A 24610-nucleotide genomic window follows, 5' to 3' on the forward strand; every position below is an offset into this window, starting at 1 on the left:
TATATTAATTGATTTGTATTTCATTGAGGGAAATAAGGCGGCACGGTGGTGTAGTGGTTAGCGCTGTCGCCTCACAGCAAGAAGGTCCTGGGTTCGAGCCCCGGGGCCGGCAAGGGCCTTTCTGTGTGGAGTTTGCATGTTCTCCCCGTGTCCGTGTGGGTTTCCTCTGGGTGCTCCGGTTTCCCCCACAGTCCAAAGACATGCAGGTTAGGTTAACTGGTGACTCTAAATTGACCGTAGGTGTGAATGTGAGTGTGAATGGTTGTCTGTGTCTATGTGTCAGCCCTGTGATGACCTGGCGACTTGTCCAGGGTGTACCCCGCCTTTCACCCGTAGTCAGCTGGGATAGGCTCCAGCTTGCCTGCAACCCTGTAGAAGGATAAAGCGGCTAGAGATAATGAGATGAGATGAGATGAGATGAGGGAAATAAGTATTTGATCCCCTAGTATGCATTAGGAGTTCTGGCTTTCACAGACCAGTTAGACACTCCCAATCAACTTGTTACCTGAATTGAAGACACCTGTTCTAACTAATCACCTGTATGAAAGACACCTGTTCACAGAATCAGACAATCAGACAGATTCCAAACTGTCCAACATGGGTAAGACCAAAGAACTCTCTCAGGACCTCAGAGACAGGATTGTTGACCTGCACAAATCTGGAATGGGCTACAAAAACATTAGCAAGATACTGGGTATTAAAGTAACAACCATTGGTGCAATTGTGAGAAAATTTAAGAAGTATAACATCACCATCAATAGACCTCGGTCTGGTGCTCCACAGAAGATTTCACCTCATGGGGTGGCAACGATCATGAGAACTGTGAGAAATCGGCCTGCAACCACACAGCGGGAGTTAGTGAATGACCTCAAGGCAGCTGGGACCACAGTCACCAGGAAAACAATTGGCAACACTTTGCGCCGCAATGGATTAAAATCCTGCAGTGCCCGAAAGGTACCCCTGCTTAAGAAGGCACATGTGGAGGCCCGCCTAAAGTATGCCAATGATCACCTCAAAGATGTACAAAGTGATTGGGAGAAGGATTCTGTGGTCAGACGAGACCAAAATTGAACTATTTGGCCTAAACTCTACTCGTCATGTGTGGAGGAAGAAAAATGCTGCCTATGACCCCAGGAACACTGTGCCCACCGTCAAGCATGGAGGTGGAAGCATTATGTTTTGGGGGTGTTTCTCTGCCAAGGGCACAGGGCTACTTCACCGCATCAGTGGGAAGATGGATGGAGCCATGTACCGTGCAGTCCTGAGGGACAACCTCCTCCCCTCTGCCAGGAAGTTGAAAATGGGCCGTGGTTGGGTCTTCCACCATGACAATGACCCGAAGCATACAGCAAAGGCAACAAAGGAGTGGCTCAAGAAGAACCACATTAAGGTCATGGAGTGGCCCAGCCAGTCTCCGGACCTCAATCCAATCGAAAATCTATGGAGGGAGCTGAAGGTCCGAGTTGCCAAGCGACAGCCCACCAACCTTAATGATTTAGAGAGGATCTGCAAAGAAGAGTGGGCCAAAATTCCCCCTGATGTGTGTGCTAACCTTGTGGTTAACTGCAACAAACGTCTGTCTGCTGTGCTTGCAAACAAAGGCTTTGCCACCAAGTATTAAGTGCTTTTGGCTAGAGGGATCAAATACTTATTTCCCTCAATGAAATACAAATCAATTAAAATATATTCTTTAAAGTTATTTTCTGGATTTTCGTTTTGATATTCTGTCTCTCCATGTTAGAATACATCTACCATTAAAAGTATAGAATGATCATGTCTTTATTAGTGGGCAAACCAACAAAATCAGCAAGGGATCAAATACTTTTTACTCTCACTGTACATTACTTATTCAACACATATATCAACTTTCAAGACCGTACCACTCAGTTTTCAAGTTCTGCTCCGGAAACAAAACCTACCAACCTGAGAGACCAAGTCTGAAACTGTTTCCGTGGAAACATGAAAAAATTAATTTTTCAAATGTATTAGTATGAAAAGGCACATCTACATCACCTTGTTAACATGTATACCAAGTTTCAAATCCGTATCATGAATAGTTTGGGATACGCGCTCCGGAAACAAACATTGCTCTTAGAAACTAAGTCAAAACCTATTTTTTATGTAAAAATTTGAAAAATACTTTCTTTCAAAAATCCAGAATAGCATAAGGCACCAGTTCACATGTTGCTTGATATGTATACAAAGTTTCATGAAGATAGCTTCAATAGTTTTAAAGGTATGGCCTGGAAACAAAAACATAACCAGACGGATGGATGGAACCCACCAAACTTCATTTGGGCGGAGGATAATAATTCTTGAATTTAAAAAAAAAAAAAAAGGGGGGGGGAATATATTCTTACCATCAAACGCTTTTATTCCATATTTTTGGTGGTTTTGTTTTCGAGTAGAGTTCTTATTTCGCCATCAGTTGGTTCAGGAACACGCTCTGCCATTTTGTTTTTCTCTACTCATGGTATATGAGCTGATACCCTAGTAGTAGAGTAGCCAATCAGAGCATGCGATTGCTCATATCCAGTGAATGTGGAAAGAATAATAATGTAAATTTGATCTTTATTATAGTAGTTTGATGCTTGTTTTTTTAATTTAGATCTTTTACTAGTTCGAATGCATGTTACAAGTCTTGGACTCATTGTACATAACGATAAATAAAAGCATGACTGCTTGCCAAACTGCTTCATTTTTCACCTCACATACAGTACGTTCTGTTAGTAGCAAACATTCCTCACACAATGGGACATTCCATTACCATGCGGAAGTGGATTCTCTTTCTACAGAAGCTTTTTTTTTTTTTTATAAATATTGTTAAAGAACATGTCATACTTTTTATCCATTTACTTGCATCTAACTTTATGGAGCATTCATAAAACAAATTAGTTCCTGTCATCATTTAGGTTATAGCAGCTATAAACAGTCCTCCTCTCACCAGCTTGTCTTTTTCTTCCCTCTTTAAGCTACTAGGACAAAAAAAAAAAAAAAAAACAACCCACACCAAGAAGCTGCAAAACCCAGATTTGCTTGTGCCACTTTCAGACACTTACACACTGCTGACATGGAGACTTCTTTTAAAAACACTAAATAAAACCCAGCTCCTCGCACAAAACGTCACCATATCAACTTAACACGTTTTTATCCCCTTCGCATGCCGTATTTGCCATAAGAGTCAAAATTCAGAAAAGTTGAAATACAGAAATTCAGCATGTTAATACAACCCCGATTCCAAAAAAGTTGGGACAAAGTACAAATTGTAAATAAAAACGGAATGCAATAATTTACAAATCTCAAAAACTGATATTGTATTCACAATAGAACATAGACAACATATCAAATGTCGAAAGTGAGACATTTTGAAATTTCATGCCAAATATTGGCTCATTTGAAATTTCATGACAGCAACACATCTCAAAAAAGTTGGGACAGGGGCAATAAGAGGCTGGAAAAGTTAAAGGTACAAAAAAGGAACAGCTGGAGGACCAAATTGCAACTCATTAGGTCAATTGGCAATAGGTCATTAACATGACTGGGTATAAAAAGAGCATCTTGGAGTGGCAACAGCTCTCAGAAGTAAAGATGGGAAGAGGATCACCAATCCCCCTAATTCTGCGCCGACAAATAGTGGAGCAATATCAGAAAGGAGTTTGACAGTGTAAAATTGCAAAGAGTTTGAACATATCATCTACAGTGCATAATATCATCAAAAGATTCAGAGAATCTGGAAGAATCTCTGTGTGCAAGGGTCAAGGCCAGAAAACCATACTGGGTGCCCGTGATCTTCGGGCCCTTAGACAGCACTGCATCACGTACAGGCATGCTTCTGTATTGGAAATCACAAAATGGGCTCAGGAATATTTCCAGAGAACATTATCTGTGAACACAATTCACCGTGCCATCCGCCGTTGCCAGCTAAAACTCTATAGTTCAAAGAAGAAGCCGTATCTAAACATGATCCAGAAGCGCAGACGTCTTCTCTGGGCCAGGGCTCATTTAAAATGGACTGTGGCAAAGTGGAAAACTGTTCTGTGGTCAGACGAATCAAAATTTGAAGTTCTTTATGGAAATCAGGGACGCCGTGTCATTCAGACTAAAGAGGAGAAGGACAACCCAAGTTGTTATCAGCGCTCAGTTCAGAAGCCTGCATCTCTGATGGTATGGGGTTGCATTAGTGCGTGTGGCATGGGCAGCTTACACATCTGGAAACACACCATCAATGCTGAAAGGTATATCCAGGTTCTAGAGCAACATATGCTCCCATCCAGACGACGTCTCTTTCAGGGAAGACCTTGCATTTTCCAACATGACAATGCCAAACTACATACTGCATCAATTACAGCATCATGGCTGCGTAGAAGAAGGGTCCGGGTACTGAACTGGACAGCCTGCAGTCCAGATCTTTCACCCATAGAAAACATTTGGTGCATCATAAAACGGAAGATACGACAAAAAAGACCTAAGACAGTTGAGCAACTAGAATCCTACATTAGACAAGAATGGGTTAACATTCCTATCCCTAAACTTGAGCAACTTGTCTCCTCAGTCCCCAGACGTTTACAGACTGTTGTAAAGAGAAAAGGGGATGTCTCACAGTGGTAAACATGGCCTTGTCCCAACTTTTTTGAGCTGTGTTGTTGTCGTGAAATTTTAAATCACCTAATTTTTCTCTTTAAATGATACATTTTCTCAGTTTAAACATTTGATATGTCATCTATGTTCTATTCTGAATAAAATATGGAATTTTGAAACTTCCACATCATTGCATTCCATTTTTATTTACAATTTGTACTTTGTCCCAACTTTTTTTGGAATCGGGGTTGTATAAATCCTAACTGAGACATGCTGGTATTGAAAATGAATCAACATGTTCTGACCAATCAGACCTGAGAATTAAACAGCACTGAGTAATGGTAGAATAACACAAAGTCCTCTGTATACTCATTTCAGACTGGCCCTAATTCCTCACCCTTGAGGAGAGAGCTTGTCCAGCCAGCCCATTTTCACCAAATGTTTAGGACTTCCATAGAAGCAGGCGTAAGGTGAAATAGAAGATTCACTGGGGAGAGGAAGACTGTGTTGCACCAGTAGAGAGACAGCATCCAGCGGCTCACTACAAACACCACCTGAATCCACCTGTGACTTGGCTCCAGGCAACGGCAGTGCAGGCTGTAGGAGGGACTTCACAGTGCTTAAAGAACATTCGCTGGCTGGCTCCTGACTGGGAATGCATGGCTGAAGCAAAGCGTAATCACCACTGAGGCGCCTATTTGTACTCTCCGTCACCTCTTCTAGCTGCTCGGCCCGCTGCTTCCTGTATGCAGAAGGGAAAAGGAAGTGCGAGTATGTATTCATGCATGCATTTCATGACAGATACATGACTGATTTTTTTTTTATTTTCAGTTGGCCATCTTAGGAGTTTTTAAACAGACAAGCAGCAAATAGCAAACAATCATCCTATCTATCGTCAGTGTCTCTCTCAAAGTACACTACCGTTCAAAAGTTTGGGGTCACCCAGACAATTTTGTGTTTTCCATGAAAAGTCACACTTTTATTTCTCACCATAAGTTGTAAAATGAATAGAAAATATAGTCAAGACATTTTTCTGGCCATTTTGAGCATTTAATCGACCCCACAAATGTGATGCTCCAGAAACTCAATCTGCTCAAAGGAAGGTCAGTTTTATAGCTTCTCTAAAGAGCTCAACTGTTTTCAGCTGTGCTAACATGATTGTACAAGGGTTTTCTAATCCTCCATTAGCCTTCTGAGGCAATGAGCAAACACATTGTACCATTAGAACACTGGAGTGAGAGTTGCTGGAAATGGGCCTCTATACACCTATGGAGATATTGCACCAAAAACCAGATATTTGCTAGCCTGGGCCCGCCCATCCTAAGCGTGACGCAACACGAGGGCCTGTTGCGAGCTTAGTCTGGCCAGGCAGGCTATCTACAGCTCTTCCAAGCTCCCGAAAAATCGGGAACCAATCAACTTTGAGCATCTCCAATGGCCCTGGGTCGAGGCGTGTTCAAGGCACTGACGTAGTAGAACTGCGACCGGAAGCCATAGATTGTTTACAGAATCTATGCCGGAAGCGCTTCATTCACGCTTCCGCATCTATTACGCATAGATGCTGTATTGAAAGCATTCAACGGGAAGTTCTCATTGAAAACGGAGCAAAGAGCAGCCCTGGAGGTATTTATTGAAAGGAAGGACGTTTTCGCCTTGCTCCCGACCGGCTTCGGTAAGAGTTTAATCTACCAGTTAGCCCCGTCGCGTCGCATACGTCAGAGGAAAGAGTGATGTGATTGGTTTAAGCTTCATCACAGCCTTTTCTGGCTTCGACCAGTAGCAAACTGAGGCATTTCAGGGAGGCGGGTCAACCACGGGCTCTGGGAAACGGTTGGGCTTAATATCTTGGCCAGACCAATAGCTCGTAGAGCTTTGTCGCATTAGCCAGACTAGACATTTGCAGCTAGAATAGTCATTTACCACATTAGCAATGTATAGAGTGGATTTCTGATTAATTTAAAGTGAGCTTCATTGAAAAGAACAGTGCTTTTCTTTCAAAAATAAGGAAATTTCAAAGTGACCCCAAACTTTTGAACGGTAGTGTCTAAAAACGAAAGAAGCAAGTGGCTACACACACGTGGTTAACCTGCAAGTTAAAACAGGCCGACAGGCCGTCATACACTACCTCATTTTTTTCTGTTCCAGTTCTTCTTTTGTTTCTTGATTTAACATTTCCTTTGCATCACCAACCTTAAAAAAAAAAAAGGCATTACAGCTCATAGTCATGTTTATAATTTATGGATGCTTACTGTACATGTAGAAACAAAAATGGTTTCAGTGGCATTTACAATCAGTGTGGGGGGGCAAAAAAAAAAAAAAGTTACTGAAACTCGGACAGAATCAGTATAAGGAAGTAGGTACAAGTGACAAAAATTCAAAACACACACACTACAACAGACATCAGTGAACACCTGAAAATCAAATCAAAAGTGAGGAAAGTGTTTTAGAAACTGTCCAGTAGGGAACGTGCCTATACTCGATACAACAGCATATTAATAGGGATCAAAATATGCTTCCTTTTGTCAGCGAAAAATCAATACTTCGCTACAAATTTGTATTTTTCTCCAATACAAGGTTCAATCAGGATTTTACTTACTTGTTTGGTTTCTGCAATGGTGTTGTAGAGGTAAACCTCACCGTAGGGACTGATGTCCTCAGAGGTCAGCGTCCCATGAAGAGGGTCTAAGATACAGAAATGCACTCAAATCTAGCCGTCGTTACTTGCATGACGTATTAAAATTAACATCCAAAAGACGACAAGAGACAAGAAAAAGACTGAGATGAAACGAGACGAGCAACGCAAGAGCTTACACTGTCCTTTAAAACAGTCATTTGTCCAGAGGCTATAGTTTGGCCGACTGGTTGTCAAGGTGACAAATGAATGCGCTATCTGGATGGCGATAGTAAAGGGCAGCAGAAAGTCCAGAACGCTCCCTTCAGAAGGACACACACTCACACACCTCATAGACAAGCCCACACCAATAGATAAGGCGAGACCAGAGGGGGTCTGATCCACAGTGCAGTATGTTATCTATGACAGACACTGTATCAGATCACTTAGCCCAATGGCACAGGAGTCATTTCAGATCGGTGTCATCATTTATCATTATCTGCAGCTGACCTTCTGACTGCACACAACACAACTCTCTCTCACGCTCACACTTCTCCCTCCACGCGTTCTCTGCACCACTGCAATATCCATTAACAGAATACTAATAGCTTAGAAATAGCCTGCCTTATTAAAGTAATTTTAAAAAGGTATTTAAACACCACCGAAGAGCTGCTACATAACTAGATAAAAGTAAGTGAAGTTTTCTATAAATACCACGTCGTCAGTGTTGTAGTTCCATAAACGAAGTGAGCCGCATCTCCCCAGCCTCCCTCCAAATAAATCATCTTTGTCTTACGCTACACACCTCTCTTTATTTCACTTTCTCTTAACCTCCAGAGCTTAGATGGAAACACAGGACTGGAGATATACATCATAAATACAGAATATCCTGAAATACCACAGCCCTCTTACACACGGCTTCATTTCAATATTCCCAATTCCCCAGCCTTTATACTAGCTGTCATGCACAAACAATTTTTGGAAGATTCTCTCCAGGAAACGGAAGGCGACTCTCATAATACATTAATGCACACATCCGCAGAACGAGGGATTTCAAAGCCATCTGCAACTTTACGGAGTCTTGAGAGTTCGGAAAACTAGGCCTCTCCATATACAAGAAGCTGACAAGCCGTTTCCATCGAGACTGCAACAGCACTGGTCGTCTCTTCCTCCCATGACAGACCCCATACCATTGCTGCATTCCATGGGATTAAAAATGGCACTGCTCATGATCATGAAAAGAAACAGCGCTTAAATAAAAAGCAAATGAAGCAGAACTCAAGTTGAGCGTACCACTCTGTCTGTTGCCGCTGGGATCATGTGTGCCGCTGGGCTGCTCCAAGCTCGATTTCGCAGACATGCTCCTATAAAATCAGTAAAATCATAAGTTTTGGTCTTCGTATGCACACACACACGCACGCACAACTGTAAGCAATTTCAAAAGTTTTTATTAGTTTATGGATCATTCTAGAATTCAGGGGACATGTCACGTCTCGGAGAGAAATCTTTTGCTATTTTCCACGAAAGAAATCTTTACTGAAATCAGTTTTGAATAATGGGCGGCACGGTGGTGTAGTGGTTAGCGCTGTCGCCTCACAGCAAGAAGGTCCGGGTTCGAGCCCCGTGGCCGGCGAGGGCCTTTCTGTGCGGAGTTTGCATGTTCTCCCTGTGTCCGCGTGGGTTTCCTCCGGGTGCTCCGGTTTCCCCCACAGTCCAAAGACATGCAGGTTAGATTAACTGGTGACTCTAAATTGAGCGTAGGTGTGAATGTGAGTGTGAATGGTTGTCTGTGTCTATGTGTCAGCCCTGTGATGACCTGGCGACTTGTCCAGGGTGTACCCCGCCTTTCGCCCGTAGTCAGCTGGGATAGGCTCCAGCTTGCCTGCGACCCTGCAGAACAGGATAAAGCGGCTACAGATAATGAGATGAGTTTTGAATAATGCAAATTGATAAACTTTCACCAATAGTGATGCTTGATGTACATTTTAGACCCAATTTATCCATAAAACATTAACTAAATGGCTCCCACCCCCCGCATTATTGGTCGTCTTTGACTACCGATTCAGACATTCAACCTGAATAAACATGAAGTGACTCAGTCTAACAATGTTTTTGGGGTTTATTCTATTAACGGTTATAAAATCTATTGCAGAGAAAGTCTATTTTCTGTAGTATGTGAAATTTCAGTATTTTTTTTAATCCGTCCCAATGTTCTTGTCAACTGTTATAAACTCACATAAAATCCACAATAAAAGATGTCACTTCCTCTGGCAGGAAACTTCAGAAAGGCAGTGAGGTATGTTATGTTTCTTCTCTCATTAATTTGAACAAAACGTTGAGGATGCACCAACTGTAGATTAATTGTTCATCAAATCTGTTATTGTGATATTAGAGTGAATCTCTTGCTCTTTTTTTTTTTTAAAACAATAACAAGATTAAAATTTGTAAAATTGTGTTTTTATACATGCCACGTGGTAGCTAGACTGCGAGTTGGCCTAGGGGTTAGCGTCTTGACTGGGAGATTGCGAGTTCTACTCGTGGTTGGGTCATACCAAAGACCATCATAAAAATGGTACATACTACCATCTGGCAAGGCACACTTCAATACAGATGTGAGTGGAGAAGTCAAACTCTCATGGTTACCATAGGATTAACCCCCTACTGTAACCCTAGCTGTATAGGCGAGAGGCTGAGGGCTATCGAAATGGAGATCGGCGCCGCACCCATACGCCTTAAAGAGTTGGTTAGTACTGGGACGGGAGACTGCCTGGGAAGACCAGATTCTGGCGTGAGAGGGACTTTGACTTGATGTGGTAGCTAGTGTGAGTTGACAAGGACAAAACAGAGTCAACACTTGAAATGTACTCGCAATTACAGAATGGGCCTTATATCATTAAGAGGATCAAATAATTACCGATTCCAAAATAAGTTCTTTGGGTTTTTCCAAATCAGACTAAGCTAATAATACTAATATCAACAAATTACGTCCAGTCATTCATTCTTCACCAATTTCTTTATAATAGCCAGGGTCATCATAAATCCAGCCATTCACACACTCATTGGGCAATTTAGCATAACCTATCCACCTACATACATGTTTCTGAACGGTGGGAGGAACCCAGATGAAGCCTACATAGACACAGGGACAACATGCACAAAAACCTCACACAGTCACCCGAGCTCAGGCTCGAACCCAGGAACCTGAATCTGTGAGGCAGCAATGCCATCCACTGTGCCACCGTTCTACTATGACTGGAATCATGGAATGGTTTTTCGTCATCAAGATCATAAATTGACCATACCACCAGCGCAGTCTTGCAAAAGGGTAAGCTGCTCATTCACCAATGAAACATGACCCTCAGACATCAGTTGCTTACTACCACCATTATTCATTATGGAACGTTTAAACATCCTATACATTTTAGATAGACATGCAAGAAATAAAACTCAATTTACTGCTTGAAGCAGTATATTGAGCAACAACATACCAGTCATGCAGCGGTATGATGGTGCGTTCTGGGATCTCTGGCACAGGCCTGTGTCGTAACTTGTAGGAGCGTGTGGACCTTGGACCAGAAGCTGTAAATGTGCTGCTCTCATATATATCATTATCCACCATCACTCCACGGAATCCTACTGAGCAAATGTCGTCTTTTACACCCGACATTGGCTGTGTAATGGAAGGAGTAGCTTTCTTCAAGTAATCCTCCCAATCTGAGGGCAGAGAGTATGAGGAAGGTGACCGTGATTCATTGCTGATGGCCAAAGAGGCAGATTTGGGACCTGAAAGGGGCACTTTGTGGTTGGTACGTGGGAGTGTGTGGGAGACCGTGGAGATAAAAGCAGGGTCATGTTCAAGCAGTTTCTCTTTACAAGTTCTTGCAGCCACATTCTGGGTTCCAGACAATCTGTTGTTTTCTTCAGTGCTGTTTGTCTGTGGATTCTGAGAGGAGGTTACTCTCTTCCCTTCCTTAAGAAAGATAGTTCTGGGAAAGAGAACAGGCTTTTTCTTCTCTTCTGCCATCTCAGAACCTTCCACATCATCACAACCTTCTGCCACGAGGACCTCAAGGCTGTGCAGGATCCTCCGCCGATGGCCAGTGGGGAAGTGAGCCACTTGCAGGAGTTTCTCCTCGGTAAGCCCCCTGCAGTCTGCCAGGGTGTGGTAGCCTGCCTGAGTAAAGCTGGCGGCATACTGAGGCAAGTGAAGCCTGGAAAGCCAAAGAGAGATCTCCTCCCCGGGGTCCAGGGGCAAGGAGGAACGGGAGCCATCTGAACCTTCACTGGTCATGGCAGTGACCGTATTAGCAAAGTGACTTGAAGAGTTGGTGCCATGAGTAGGTGGTGGTATTCAGAAGGCAAACACACTGCAAATAAAAGGATTGTAAATTGGTTACTGAACAGAAAAATAGATTCATAAGGAAGGTGATGATAATGTTCTCTCTCTTTTTTTTTAATATTTGACAAATTACAAGTTTTTGTCCATGAAGGCCCAGTCTACACGTATACAGATATTTTTGAAAATGTAATTTGTTTCTATATATTTGGCCTCCCACTGATATGAAAACAGCATTTCAAGTCACTGAAAGGGAAGCTTTTGCATGTGTTATGAACATACTATGCTGCTGACCACTTTGTTAGTTTATGAATCTTCCAATATGGTGGGAAAAACTACACTCATGGAACATTAAGTAACAGCTTCAACCTCATCAGTCCACACACAAGAATTCTTGTTCATTTTTTTATTTTACAATTTTTGGCCAACCGTGACCAGGACGAAGCAGATAGTAAAGATGACTAAATAAACGACTGAACTTTTGGCCATAGTCAGGTTTTCTGCATTTCCCCTTCTCTGCCTCTCAATACACATGGTCTTAGCATTGTTCATGGGGCATAGGATATAACAGTTTCAAATACCATCACTACCTAGTTGATTGGCATGCTCAAAATGAGCGTTTTTTGCATTTTTCTGGTGGACAGATACATACACCATTTTCAAAATGCTGTTGTAGATGGGAATTTTTGAAAGACAAAAGGGTTAAAAAACTAACGTTTCGAGAAAAAGGTCCTTACACATGGATGGGGCCTTCATATACGTATACACCATTTTTATTCATCACACACAGTACTGTGCAAAAGTCTTCGGCACATGTAAAGAAATGCTGCAGATCAAAAATGGCTTAAAAATAATTAAATAAAATGTTTCAACGTTTTAAAAAAAAAAAAAAGGGCAGTACACCATAATAAATAAAACAAAGTTAGTATTTGGGGTGAGACGACCCATTGCTTTAAAAAAAATGTATATATATTTTTTCTTTTTTAATATATGTAGTAGTCTCGGGTACAGTGAGTGCAGTTTGATAAGGAAATGAGCTGCAGGTTTTACTGAGCATCTTACAGAACCAGCCACAGTTCTTCTGGACACTTTGTCGCACTCGCTTCTTCGTTTTGTAGCAAAACCCAGTAGCCTTCATTATGTTTTCTTTTTTTTAATCTGAAAAAAGTGTTTATGTAACATGCTGCTCAGATACAAACTTTTTTTTCTGTCACATTTAATTTTGTGCTGGAAAATGAACGCTTGTAACTCTAAAAAGTGTTTTTATACTGACTCAATGTAGAAGTCATAAAATAGAAATCTATGACAAAGTTTGTATTTAAAAAAGGGTGCCTCGGACTTTTGTACGGTATACACAAGTGTGTATTTTATATACACACACACACAAAACCTAAACCACAGCTCTGAGCCATTTTCCTCGTCCCCGAATCACAAAAGCTCATTATGCCAATGAGTGACTTGGTCGATAACTAGGCCATGCACTTGCACGCCACACTGTGGTTACCCACTCTTTAGTCATGGCCTGGCAGAAATGAAGCTCTTTGTATCTCACAACTAGACATCTTCTGCTTTTGTTTCATTGCTGTTTGTGGCATTTAAAAAATAAAAATTTAAATAAAAAGGTATTTTGTTTAGTTTGACATTCATGGTTGATGACCATGTAATGGTAAAATTCAGCAAGGAAGCAAGACACAATCAAAAATGCTTTAAAAAAATGCATAAAGAGATGCAAGAGCAATAAAAACTTTGTTTCAAAAGTCCTATAAATTAAACCTCACTCGATTTCTGCAATTTCCCCCAACCACTTCTTCTTTTAGCCTTTTGCGTGTTTTATACATTTAAACCTACATGATTACCACTTCAGAAAATGACATCCATTATATAATTTGATCTTAAGTGGTGTCTGGGAAAGTCAGCTGTTGCAAAATGTTGAAACTTGGTTATGGTTTGCAAAGATACATACACGTCGGGAATAAGGACAACAGCATCTTGCAGCAACACTAAGGAAATTGCTTGTCATTTACACATCACAGCAAAAGCAAGTTGAACACAGTCAGGCATTTAGTTTCACATGGCTGAAAAGGGGGAGAGAAAGGAAGGGGAAAAAAATGAATGTAGGTTAATGCTTTTCACACCAACAGTGAACCAAACACAGAATCCACAAAAGCATTGACATGATCAGTCAATACATGCATACGACACACAGAAAACAGTCCATCTGAATGTTCACTCCATGCTGCAGCTCTGCTTCTGCTGGGCCACTGTGCACACACACACACACACACACACACACACACACACACACACACACAACACCCCGTATAACACTTCTGTCTAAACACGGAGCACACTATTACTGTTCGTTCAAAGTGAGAAAAAGAAAAACATCCTGCTCAGTTTGCATCACTTGCTGAACCCTTTCCAACAACTATTTAACCCACATCCAACATTATGACCACTCAAGCATCAAGAGGAACATTTGACCTGAACGTTACACACGGTTTTCAGAGAATTTAAATGAGCTCTGGGAAAAGAAAGAGAGTAATAATAAAACGTTGCCTTGTATATGAGATACATTTGAAGAAGAGACGCATTCTGGTAATATTTCGGAACTTAATTTCTTTCATTTTGTCAGCTTTGACATTAAAATTACATTTTTAAATATCAAATCATAGAGTGCTTGTTTAAATACAGAAGAGAAACATTTAAAAAATAATAATAATGTATGATTTATGACGCTCATTTATCACAGCCATGAAGACTCCGATTGTATTAAAGACCCTGGCAACACAGCTACGGTTTCCAAAAAAAAAAAAAACCTTTGTCATACTAATTTTCTGCCTGATCTGTTCTGTGGGTGCATGTCACATCATACTGATGGACAGTTGCATCTCCTTGCAGATGGATGGATTAAAAAAAAAAAAACGCACGCAAGAATGGTAGACTTCTACATTTTTATTGAGGAGACATTGGGCACACCTAACAACCCGTGTTTTTTCTCCCTCCCCCCCCCCAAAATCTGTCCCTCTGAGTTACATGTCGGTCCTGAGATCGAGCTGCTGACCTCTTCTGCCCCTCGGACCTGCCTGATCCATCCTGCTGCCCTACGTCTGGTTGGAGTCTCATCGCATCGCTCCTGTGGAGGACGGCCCCATGTGGACAGTTGAAAGTCACACCTGGAGGACGCTCTGGACACTAAAGGCCAATTTATGCTGACAACGCAGTCCTCGCAGATAGTGTCGCAGACAGTGTCTGTGTAGCCCCCCCACCTTCGCAGACGCTCTGCGCGCACCTCCCAAAAATTGTGACCACCGCAGAAGCCTCGCAGACAGCGTCGCAGACAAGAGGGCTCCGATTGGTCCACTCTACATCCGCTGTACACGCACTTCCGCTTCCCTACTGTGGCGGTGAATAACATCGCGCACGCCTATTACTCCCCGCTCAACGATAAATTACAACTGTCTGCGAAAAGCTATCTGCGAAAGCCTTGTCGCAAGAGAATGCAGAGGCCTTTACAGTAATGCTTTTATGGCTGAGGACTACAGTTGACTTGCTAACTTTAGGACTGCAGTTGTCATGAACAGTTTTGCACTCAAGTTTCCATCAATGAAGAGTTTATAACATCAACGAAACTGACTTCATGTTAAAACTGTTAATGTTATAGTCATGTTGTCTGTAGTTGCCCAAATGAGGATGGGTTCCCTTTAGAGTCTGGTTCCTCTCGAGGTTTCTTCCTCATGACGTCTGAGGGAGTTTTTTCTTGCCACCATCGCCACAGGCTTGCTCATTGGGGATAGATTAGGGATAAAATTATCTCGTGTTTTAAGTCGTTCAAATTCTGTAAAGCTGCTTTGCGACAATGTTTATTGTTAAAAGTGCTATACAAATAAACTTGACTTGACTAGAGCTGAGCTTCCACTACACTTTGGTGTCACTGCATGGTGTGTTGGTGTCTCATCTCCTCTAGCCGCTTTATCCTGTTCTACAGGGTCGCAGGCAAGCTGGAGCCTATCCCAGCTGACTACAGGCGAAAGGCGGGGTACACCCTGGACAAGTCGCCAGGTCATCACAGGGCTGACACATAGACAACCATTCACACTCACATTCACACCTACGGTCAATTTAGAGTCACCAGTTAGCCTAACCTGCATGTCTTTGGACTGTGGGGGAAACCGGAGCACCCAGAGGAAACCCACGCGGACACGGGGAGAACATGCAAACTCCGCACAGAAAGGCCCTCGCCGGCCACGGGGCTCGAACCCGGACCTTCTTGCTGTGAGGCGACAGCGCTAACCACTACACCACTGTGCCGCCCGTGTGTTGGTGTATTTTGTACAAATTCCCACATAATATTTATGTTGTCCCCCTTTTTTAAAGTTGCTTAAAAAGCTACAACAATCAGCAGAGTAGAGTAGAGCCATGGTATAACTTGCATAAGTAGTGAACACATTTTAACTAGCGGGTTAAAATTAGCTTTAATGTCCACTCATTTAACTGCAGTCACAGTTGAGTCACTATTTAGTGACTTTTGCTGGCAAGGTCAAATCAACCTTGTCATAATATCCGGAGATTTTATCATAGTAGCGCAAAACGTTGACCGAATCGATCAATAGTCTCGTGTAGGTAAGGAGTTATTTGACAAAATGCAGTTCCAGTCTTAATTCTCACTCCTTTCACCCTTTAAAAAAAATACTGTACTTAAAAACAGTGCATATGAAATACTATACTGTAAATTCTTACTAGATACAGTTTTGTGTATACTCAAGTGCACAAGGTTGATAGAGCAGGAAAGAAGTAATTTCTGTAAGCGGGGTAAAGGGGTGGCTGATGTAAGCAGATGGCCAGTTCTGACTGCTATCAAATATAGTCCTGCCCAACTTAAAGCGACGGCAGGTCATTTTTTTGAAGCATTTTTTTTGTTAGATTTCTTAAAATTCTCTTTACGACCTGGCAGCAATGGATAAATTCAATGCCCAGACAATAAAAAGAAAAAAATCTGTCATCTGTGGCTGTAAAAAGCCTTTCCAAATTAAATGTGTGGATGACCTGCCTACATGCACACACTCCGCGGGCATGACTGGAATCTTCCACAAGGCTAGGTAGACATATTGTGAAAGTTAGTCCCCAGCTGTAAGTACTAATAATAGCCATGCTCATTGTTTCCATTCATTACGAGAATATTAATTGTTTTCTCACGTGAATGAGACATGAGGTATTTGGATATGACCACATGTTACAATCCTACTCCCAATGCTCTCTCTCTCATGGGCTCATGCTCCAGCAGTGGTCAGGCAGTGCGCGTTCATGTGTGTTGGATGAGTGGCTTTGGAAGAAGGGGAGTGGGATTTTTTGGGGGGGCTGGGCAATTTCAAACTCTCGCTAACTCTTGCTAGTTTCTCTAAGACAACCTAATCTGCCTTTAAATTAGCCAGAAGAAAACAAATGAAAAATAAATATTTTAAGAACATTTCTAAATCAATCAATTATGAAACAAGTAGGAAGTCAATTATGAAAAAAGACTGACCGGATTTGAAGGTTCACCACTCCAGGATTTCAGAAATAAATATTTTTTTTTTATAAACGTCTTTCAGCTTTGAGACATTTTGTATTTGTGAAATGTACATGCGTACTTGTATTGAAGATGACCAAGACTAAAACACAGGCAGTTTTGTTGTATAGTGGTGCTTGATAGTTTGTGAACCCTTTAGAATTTTCTATATTTCTGCATAAATATGACCTAAATCAACATCAGATTTCCACACTAGTCCGAAAAGTAGATAAAGAGAACCCAGTTAAACAAATGAGACAAAAAATATTATACTTGGTCATTTATTTATTGAGGAAAATGATCCAATATTACATATCTGTGAGTGGCAAAAGTATGTGAACCTCTAGGATTATCAGTTAATTTGAAGGTGAAATTAGAGTCAGGTGTTTTCAATCAATGGGATGACAATCAGGTGTGAGTGGGCACCCTGTTTTATTTAAAGAACAGGGATCTATCAAAGTCTGATCTTCACAACACATGTTTGTGGAAGTGCATCATGGCACGAACAAAGGAGATTTCTGAGGACCTCAGAAAAAGTGCTGTTGATGCTCATCAGGCTGGAAAAGGTTACAAAACCATCTCTAAAGAGAGTTTGGACTCCCACCAATCCACAGTCAGACAGATTGTGTGCAAATGGAGGAAATTCAAGACCATTGTTACCCTCCCCAGGAGTGGTCGACCAACAAAGATCACTCCAGGACCCCAGGGTAACTTCTAAGCAACTGAAGGCCTCTCTCACATTGGCTAATGTTAATGAGTCCACCATCAGGAGAACACTGAACAGCAATGGTGTGCATGGCGGGGTTGCAAGGAGAAAAAGCCACTGCTCTCTAAAAAGAACATTGCTGCTCGTCTGCAGTTTGCTACAGATCACGTGGACAAGCCAGAAGACTATTGGAAAAATGTTTTGGAGAAAGGAAAACACTGCATTCCAGCATAAGAACCTTATCCCATCTGTGAAACATGGTGGTGGTAGTATCATGGTTTGGGCCTGTTTTGCTGCATCTGGGCCAGGACGGATTGCCATTGTTGATGGAACAATGAATTCTGAATTATACCAGCCAATTCTAAAGGAAAATGTCAGGACATCTGTCCATGAACTGAATCTCAAGAGAAGGTGGGTCATGCAGCAAAACAACGACCCATACATGTCAACCTTTGGTCAATCAAACCTGTATAACCCACCTCCAAAATCCGTATTTCCCTTATAAAATCCTTATAAGATGCAAATTAAAATAATTTACCTAAAATTTGAATGATAATTAACAATGATATATCCAAGTTACTTTTTATTCAATATTAATAACAAACCTTCAGAATGAATACAAAGCTCCAATGTCTGACAAAAACACAAAGTGTCACTCTAATGTTCTGAATTGTACTCCATGACAGCTTTTTTTTAGCACTCTGCACCAATACCTCACTAGGCTGCATGTCACAGCAAGTGTCTGTTGATCTTGCCGGAGTGCCCATTCAGAATCTTTTCAGTCGCTATTGAAAGTCGCTCAGGTGGAAATACGCTTTTCAAACAAAATGTTACTTCCCGGTTGGCGGGATTCTCGCAATGCGGTGTGCGCATGATCAGAAGTGGAACGAAGTCTAGCTACCACAAGATAACGCGCAATTTCATAAGACTCTTTACTGGCTGTTTGTGCTTTCTGTGGTGTACAGTACGTTTGTAAATGTTATGTGCGCTTATCATCGTGGGAATTGATTATAGCTCTAAATAAATATTGAAGTTTTTTTAAAGAATCCGTATAACTATTTGTATGCCCGTATACTACGTTTATTGAATCAAATCCGTATAAAATACAGACATTCTATATAGGTTGACATGTATGACGACCCAAAGCACACAAGTTGTTCTACCAAAGAATGGTTAAAGAAGAATAAAATTAATGTTTCGGAATGGCCAAGTCAAAGTCCTGACCTTAATCCAATCAAAATGTTGTGGAAGAACCTGAAGCGAGCAGTTCATGTGAGGAAACCCACCAACATCCCAGAGTTGAAGCTGTTCTGTACGGAGGAATGGGCTAAAATTCCTCCAAGCCGGTGTGCAGGACTGATCAACAGTTACCGGAAACGTTTAGTTGCAGTTATTGTTGCACAAGGGGGTCACACCAGATACTGAAAGCAAAGGTTCACATACTTTTGCCACTCACAGATATGTAATATTGGATCATTGTCCTCAATAAATAAATGACCAAGTGTAATATTTTTGTCTCATTTGTTTAACTGGGTTCTCTTTATCTACTTTTAGGACTTGTGTGAAAATCTGATGTTGTTTTAGGTCCTATTTATGCAGAAATATAGAAAATTCTAAAGGGTTCACAAACTTTCAAGCACCACTGTATTCATGATTGCAAATATCCAATTAATTTGAAAAAAAAAAATCTCAATATGGAGGCAGTGTAAAAATCATCTCCGTGTATACACGCCTCCCTTTCAGAACTTTATTCAGAATAATGAAAGGCAAAAGCTGACCAGCACAGAACACTGAAACTCCTTGACTGAAAATGGCCTCTGAATTGTTTTCTTTCTACTCACATCATAAGCATGCTTTAACACGCCCTGAAGTTACACACACACTCCGTTTACAGCATGGAACGTCCTGGCAAAATACTGTGCCTCAGCATTATATGCACTTCTAAAGTAAGATGCAGCACAAAAAATAACTCTTATTAGCTTGCATAGAGCACTGAACTACATTTTTCTTCATTTTGCATCTAGCAGAACTGGTTTTAGGTTCACAATATTCTTGCACAATCACAAGGCTTCACTTCACTACACCAAGTCTCTAATTACCGTTGTGAATTATGAATGCCACTTTGAACATGTTACTCACTAACAGTTTTTAGCATTAAAAAAAAAGTGTACTTACCCTGTCTAGTTCATAGATTAATTTAGATTTGTTATTTATCATGACTCGAAATCAATGTCTATATGATATTTGATCCCTGGATTATAAATCAGTTGGAGGATTTTAAAAGCCATGATGCCGTTTCTTTCCAAGACGTGACGAAACCAAGAGAATGTAATGCCCGCAGTTGTATGTTGCTATGGATACATGCACTCTCAGAAGAAATGTTCTCTAGTAGGTAGAAAGCCATCATGTGCATGTAGTATACTACACTTTAGCTTGACTTGATGGTCCAGCTTAAAACAGACTACCATCCACACATCTAGGTGAAAGACTCATATTTAAGGTACAAGATAAGAATATCACCCCAGTGACAAGGAAATTGCACCGTTTATTACCCTTTTTTCTGAGTCTTTATTTCAACAACACTCGAGAGTGTATAGCTATGCCAAGCCACATATTCAGATTTGCATCAAATCTGAATCAATTCTTACTTGGCCTCGGGCCACCTTTCCTCGAAATTTCATCAAAATCCATTTGCTAGTTGGGTTACGTTAGGAACAGACAAACAAAAACAAACAGAGGCCAAAACATAACCTCCTCCAACCAAGTTGGTGGAGGTGTAAAACAAAATAGAAGGGTACTCTGTAGAGCGCATATCTCTGCCAAGCCACATTTTATCAACATCAATATCAAAATCCCTCAAACGTAGGATACTCAAGCTGTACACCAAATTTCATCAAAATCCGTTCACTGTTTTTTGAGTTATGTTTGGAACAAACAAACAAACAAACAAAAAAAAAAAATAATAAATAAATAAATAAATAAATAAATAAATAAAACGATCCATATACATATCCAGAATTGCATCAAAATCTAATCAATTATTCCTCAGCCCATGGCCTACTTTTCCTCAAAATCTGTTCACTACTATTTGAGTTACATCGGGAACAGACAAACAAAAACAAACAGAGGCTAAAACATAACCTCCTCCAACAAGGTTGGTGGAGGTGTAAAAAAAATAAATAAATAAAATAGAAGGGTATTCTGTAGCGTGCATATCTCTGCCACACCACATTTTATCAACGTCAATATCAAATCACTCAAACGTAGGATAATACCCAAGCTATATACCAAATTTCATCAAAATCCGTTCACTACTTTTTGAGTTACGTTGGGAACAGACAAACAGAGGCCAAAACATAACCTCCTCTAACAAACTTGGTGGAGATGTTAAAAAAATAAAATAGAAGGGTATTCTGTAGCGCACATCTCTCTGCCAAGTTACATTATCAACTTCAATATGAAAAATCACTCAAACATAGGATAATACTCAAGCTATACACCAAATTGCATCAAAATCCGTTCACTATTTGAGTTATGTTTGGAACAAACAAACAACAACAACAAAAAAAAAAAACCCTGATCCATATACAGTACATATCCAGAATTGCATCAAAATCTAAATCAATTGTTCCTCAGCCCATGACCCACTTCTCCTCAACATTTCCTCAAAATCCGTTCACTACTTTAAGCTACGTCGGGAACATACAAACAAACAAAAACAAACCAAGGCCAAAAAATAACCTCCTCCAAAATGGTTGGTGGAGGTGTAAAAAATAATAATAATAAAAAAAATAGAAGGGTACTCTGTAGAGCGCATATCTCTGCCAAGCCACATTTTATCAACATCAATATCAAAATCCCTCGAACGCAGGATACTCAAGCTGTACACCAAATTTCATCAAAATCCGTTCACTATTTTTTGAGTTATGTTTGGAACAAACAAGCAAACAAAAACACTCGATCCATATACTGTACATATCCAGCATTGCATCAAAATCTAATCAATTGTTCCTCGGCCCATGGCCTACTTTTCCTTAAAATCTGTTCACTGTTTGAGTTACGTTTGGAACAGACAGACAAACAAAAACAAGAGGCTAAAACATCGTCAACCTTGTTAGAGGAGGTGTAAAAAAAATAATAATAAAATAGAAGGGTACTCTGTAGAGCGCATATCTCTGCCAAGCCACATTTTATCAACATCAATATCAAAATCCCTTGAACGTAGGATACTCAAGCTGTACACCAAATTTCATCAAAATCCGTTCACTATTTTTTGAGTTATGTTTGGAACAAACAAGCAAACAAAAACACTCGCTCCATATACTGTACATATCCAGCACTGCATCAAAATCTAATCAATTGTTCCTCGGCCCATGGCCTACTTTTCCTCAAAATCTGTTCACTATTTGAGTTACATTTGGAACAGACAAACAAAAACAAGAGGTTAAAACATCAACCTTGTTAGAGGAGGTGTAAAAAAATAAATAAAATAGAAGGGTACTCTGTAGAGCGCATATCTCTGCCAAGCCACATTTTATCAACATCAATATCGAGCCTACCACACAGATTTAATACTTGTCATTTTTAGGGCATACCTAACAACATGTGTTTTCTTTCTCTCTCTCTTCCCCCCCCCCCAATCTGTCCCTCTGAGTTACATGTTGATCCTGGGATTGAGATGCTGGCCTCTTCTGCCCCTCGGACCTGCTTGATCCATCCTGGTGCCCTGTGTCTGGTCGGAGTTTTATTGCATCGCTCCTGTGAAGGACGGCCCCATGAGGACAGTTGAGGGTTATACCTGGAGGACGCTCTGGACTCTTACAGTAATGCTTTTATGGCTGAGGACTACAGTTGTCTTGCTAACTTTAGGACTGCAGTTGTCATGAATCAGTTTTGCACCAAGTTTCCATCAATGAAGAGTTTATAACATCAACGAAACTGACCTCATGTTAAAACTGTTAATGTTATAGTCAGGCTGTCTGTTGTTGCCCAAATGAGGATGGGTTCCCTTTTGAGTCTGGTTCCTCTAGAGGTTTCTTCCTCATGTCGTCTGAGGGAGTTTTTCCTTGCCACCGTCGCCACAGGCTTGCTCATCGGGGATAGATTAGGGATAAAATTCTCATGTTTTAAGTCGTTCAAATTCTGTAAAGCTGCTTTGCGACAACGTTTATTGTTAAAAGCGCTATACAAATAAACTTGACTTGACAATATCAAAATCCCTCGAACGTAGGATACTCAAGCTGTACACCAAATTTCATCAAAATCCGTTCACTATTTTTTGAGTTATGTTTGGAACAAACAAGCAAACAATCCATAACTTGATCCATATACTGTACACATCCAGCATTGCATCAAAATCTAATCAATTGTTCCTCGGCCCATGGCCTACTTTTCCTTAAAATCTGTTCACTGTTTGAGTTACGTTTGGAACAGACAAACAAACAAAAACAGAGGCTAAAACATAACCTTCTCCAACAAAGCTGGCTGAGATAAACAACAACAAAACTTGTACAGAAAGCATTTCCTTTCCTTAGCTGCAGGTATGGATTCATGTGAATATGAGCGAGACTGTAAGAACAGAGGAAAGCAGGAGAAGAAGGAGGTGCTGTGACTCATACATACCTGGCATCTTGTTCTTTCCAGCCACTCAGAGACACCGGCCCTGGAGCAAAGTCCAACTATTCAGCAGATCATCTGCCTTTCCAGACATTTCACTTCAAACTCACCAGTAACTCACTGAGTGGTCAGTGGTTATTCAGTGCAACAGTGTGAAAGCCTTTCTCCTGCTCAGCTCCCATAACACAGCATGAAGCTTCTTAATGAAAGCACATAAGCAGTTGAGCTGAAGGAGCGTCTGCGCTTAAAGGGAAAGTGTTTTCACTGCACTGTCAGACCCAGAAACTTCTACTTCCCTACCAACTGCTTAGAAAATCATTACTCACCTCGGATGGAAGCCGTTTCAGACTGACTTCAGGGTTTTGTTTGCTTTTCTTATATAGATCTATAACCGTCTCTTTTCAATTTCGTTTTCAGTTTAGCCACCAAAAGCGTGTGTGTGTGAGCTCAGTGGAGTGGAGTAATGTGGAAGCTCCAGCTTTCATCCGGTCCGCCTTCTAAACCGCCCACAAACATGACTTTACCTCCACCTGGGGCTCAGAGCATTTTTAACATAGTTACTGGGGCCAGATTTGGTCTCCTAGTCACATACATGTCAACCTTTGGTCAATCAAACCTGTATAACCCACCTCCAAAATCCGTATTTCCCTTATAAATACGTATTTCCCTTTTTATCCCATTTATTTTATTTGCTTCTTTCTCTGATTTTATTTTGTATCATGATACAATGCCTTTTACCATGTACTTATTGATTTTTATTTGTTTCTTTTCCTTTTACATATATTACTGACCTGTATTTTTTATTGTTTTATTACCCATCTTGCTATTGTTTTAACATCTCATCTCATCTCATTATCTGTAGCCGCTTTATCCTGTTCTACAGGGTCGCAGGCGAGCTGGAGCCTATCCCAGCTGACTACGGGCGAAAGGCGGGGTACACCCTGGACAAGTCGCCAGGTCATCACAGGGCTGACACATAGACACAGACAACCATTCACACTCACATTCACACCTACGCTCAATTTAGAGCCACCAGTTAACCTAACCTGCATGTCTTTGGACTGTGGGGGAAACCAGAGCACCCGGAGGAAACCCACGCGGACACGGGGAGAACATGCAAACTCCACACAGAAAGGCCCTCGCCGGCCACGGGGCTCGAACCCGGACCTTCTTGCTGTGAGGCGACAGCGCTAACCACTACACCACCGTGCCGCC

At 41.1% G+C, this 24610-nt stretch overlaps 1 protein-coding gene across 6 annotated transcripts in view; it reads right to left on the bottom strand.

Annotated features, from left to right (window-relative positions):
• The window catches only part of arap2 (ArfGAP with RhoGAP domain, ankyrin repeat and PH domain 2), a 184318-nt gene extending 160477 nt beyond the window's left edge, over positions 1 to 23841 (bottom strand). The window contains exons 1-8 of one of the 6 annotated variants that reach the window (XM_060917099.1): positions 23722 to 23841; positions 23402 to 23633; positions 13489 to 13600; positions 10678 to 11556; positions 8483 to 8553; positions 7175 to 7260; positions 6704 to 6768; positions 4976 to 5320 (exon numbers count right to left, since the gene is read on the bottom strand). In XM_060917099.1, coding sequence (XP_060773082.1) covers positions 4976 to 5320; positions 6704 to 6768; positions 7175 to 7260; positions 8483 to 8553; positions 10678 to 11480 — 1370 coding nt within the window. In that variant the 5' untranslated portion in view covers positions 11481 to 11556; positions 13489 to 13600; positions 23402 to 23633; positions 23722 to 23841. The remainder of the gene's footprint in view (positions 1 to 4975; positions 5321 to 6703; positions 6769 to 7174; positions 7261 to 8482; positions 8554 to 10677; positions 11557 to 13488; positions 13601 to 23401; positions 23634 to 23721) is intronic. The other 5 variants (XM_060917332.1, XM_060917247.1, XM_060917184.1 and 2 more) reach the window with 5 other exon arrangements.
• Positions 23842 to 24610: the final 769 nt, after the last annotated feature.

The sequence above is a fragment of the Neoarius graeffei genome, chromosome 1 (genome assembly GCF_027579695.1).
Source record: "Neoarius graeffei isolate fNeoGra1 chromosome 1, fNeoGra1.pri, whole genome shotgun sequence".
NCBI classification, from domain to species: Eukaryota; Metazoa; Chordata; class Actinopteri; order Siluriformes; family Ariidae; genus Neoarius; species Neoarius graeffei.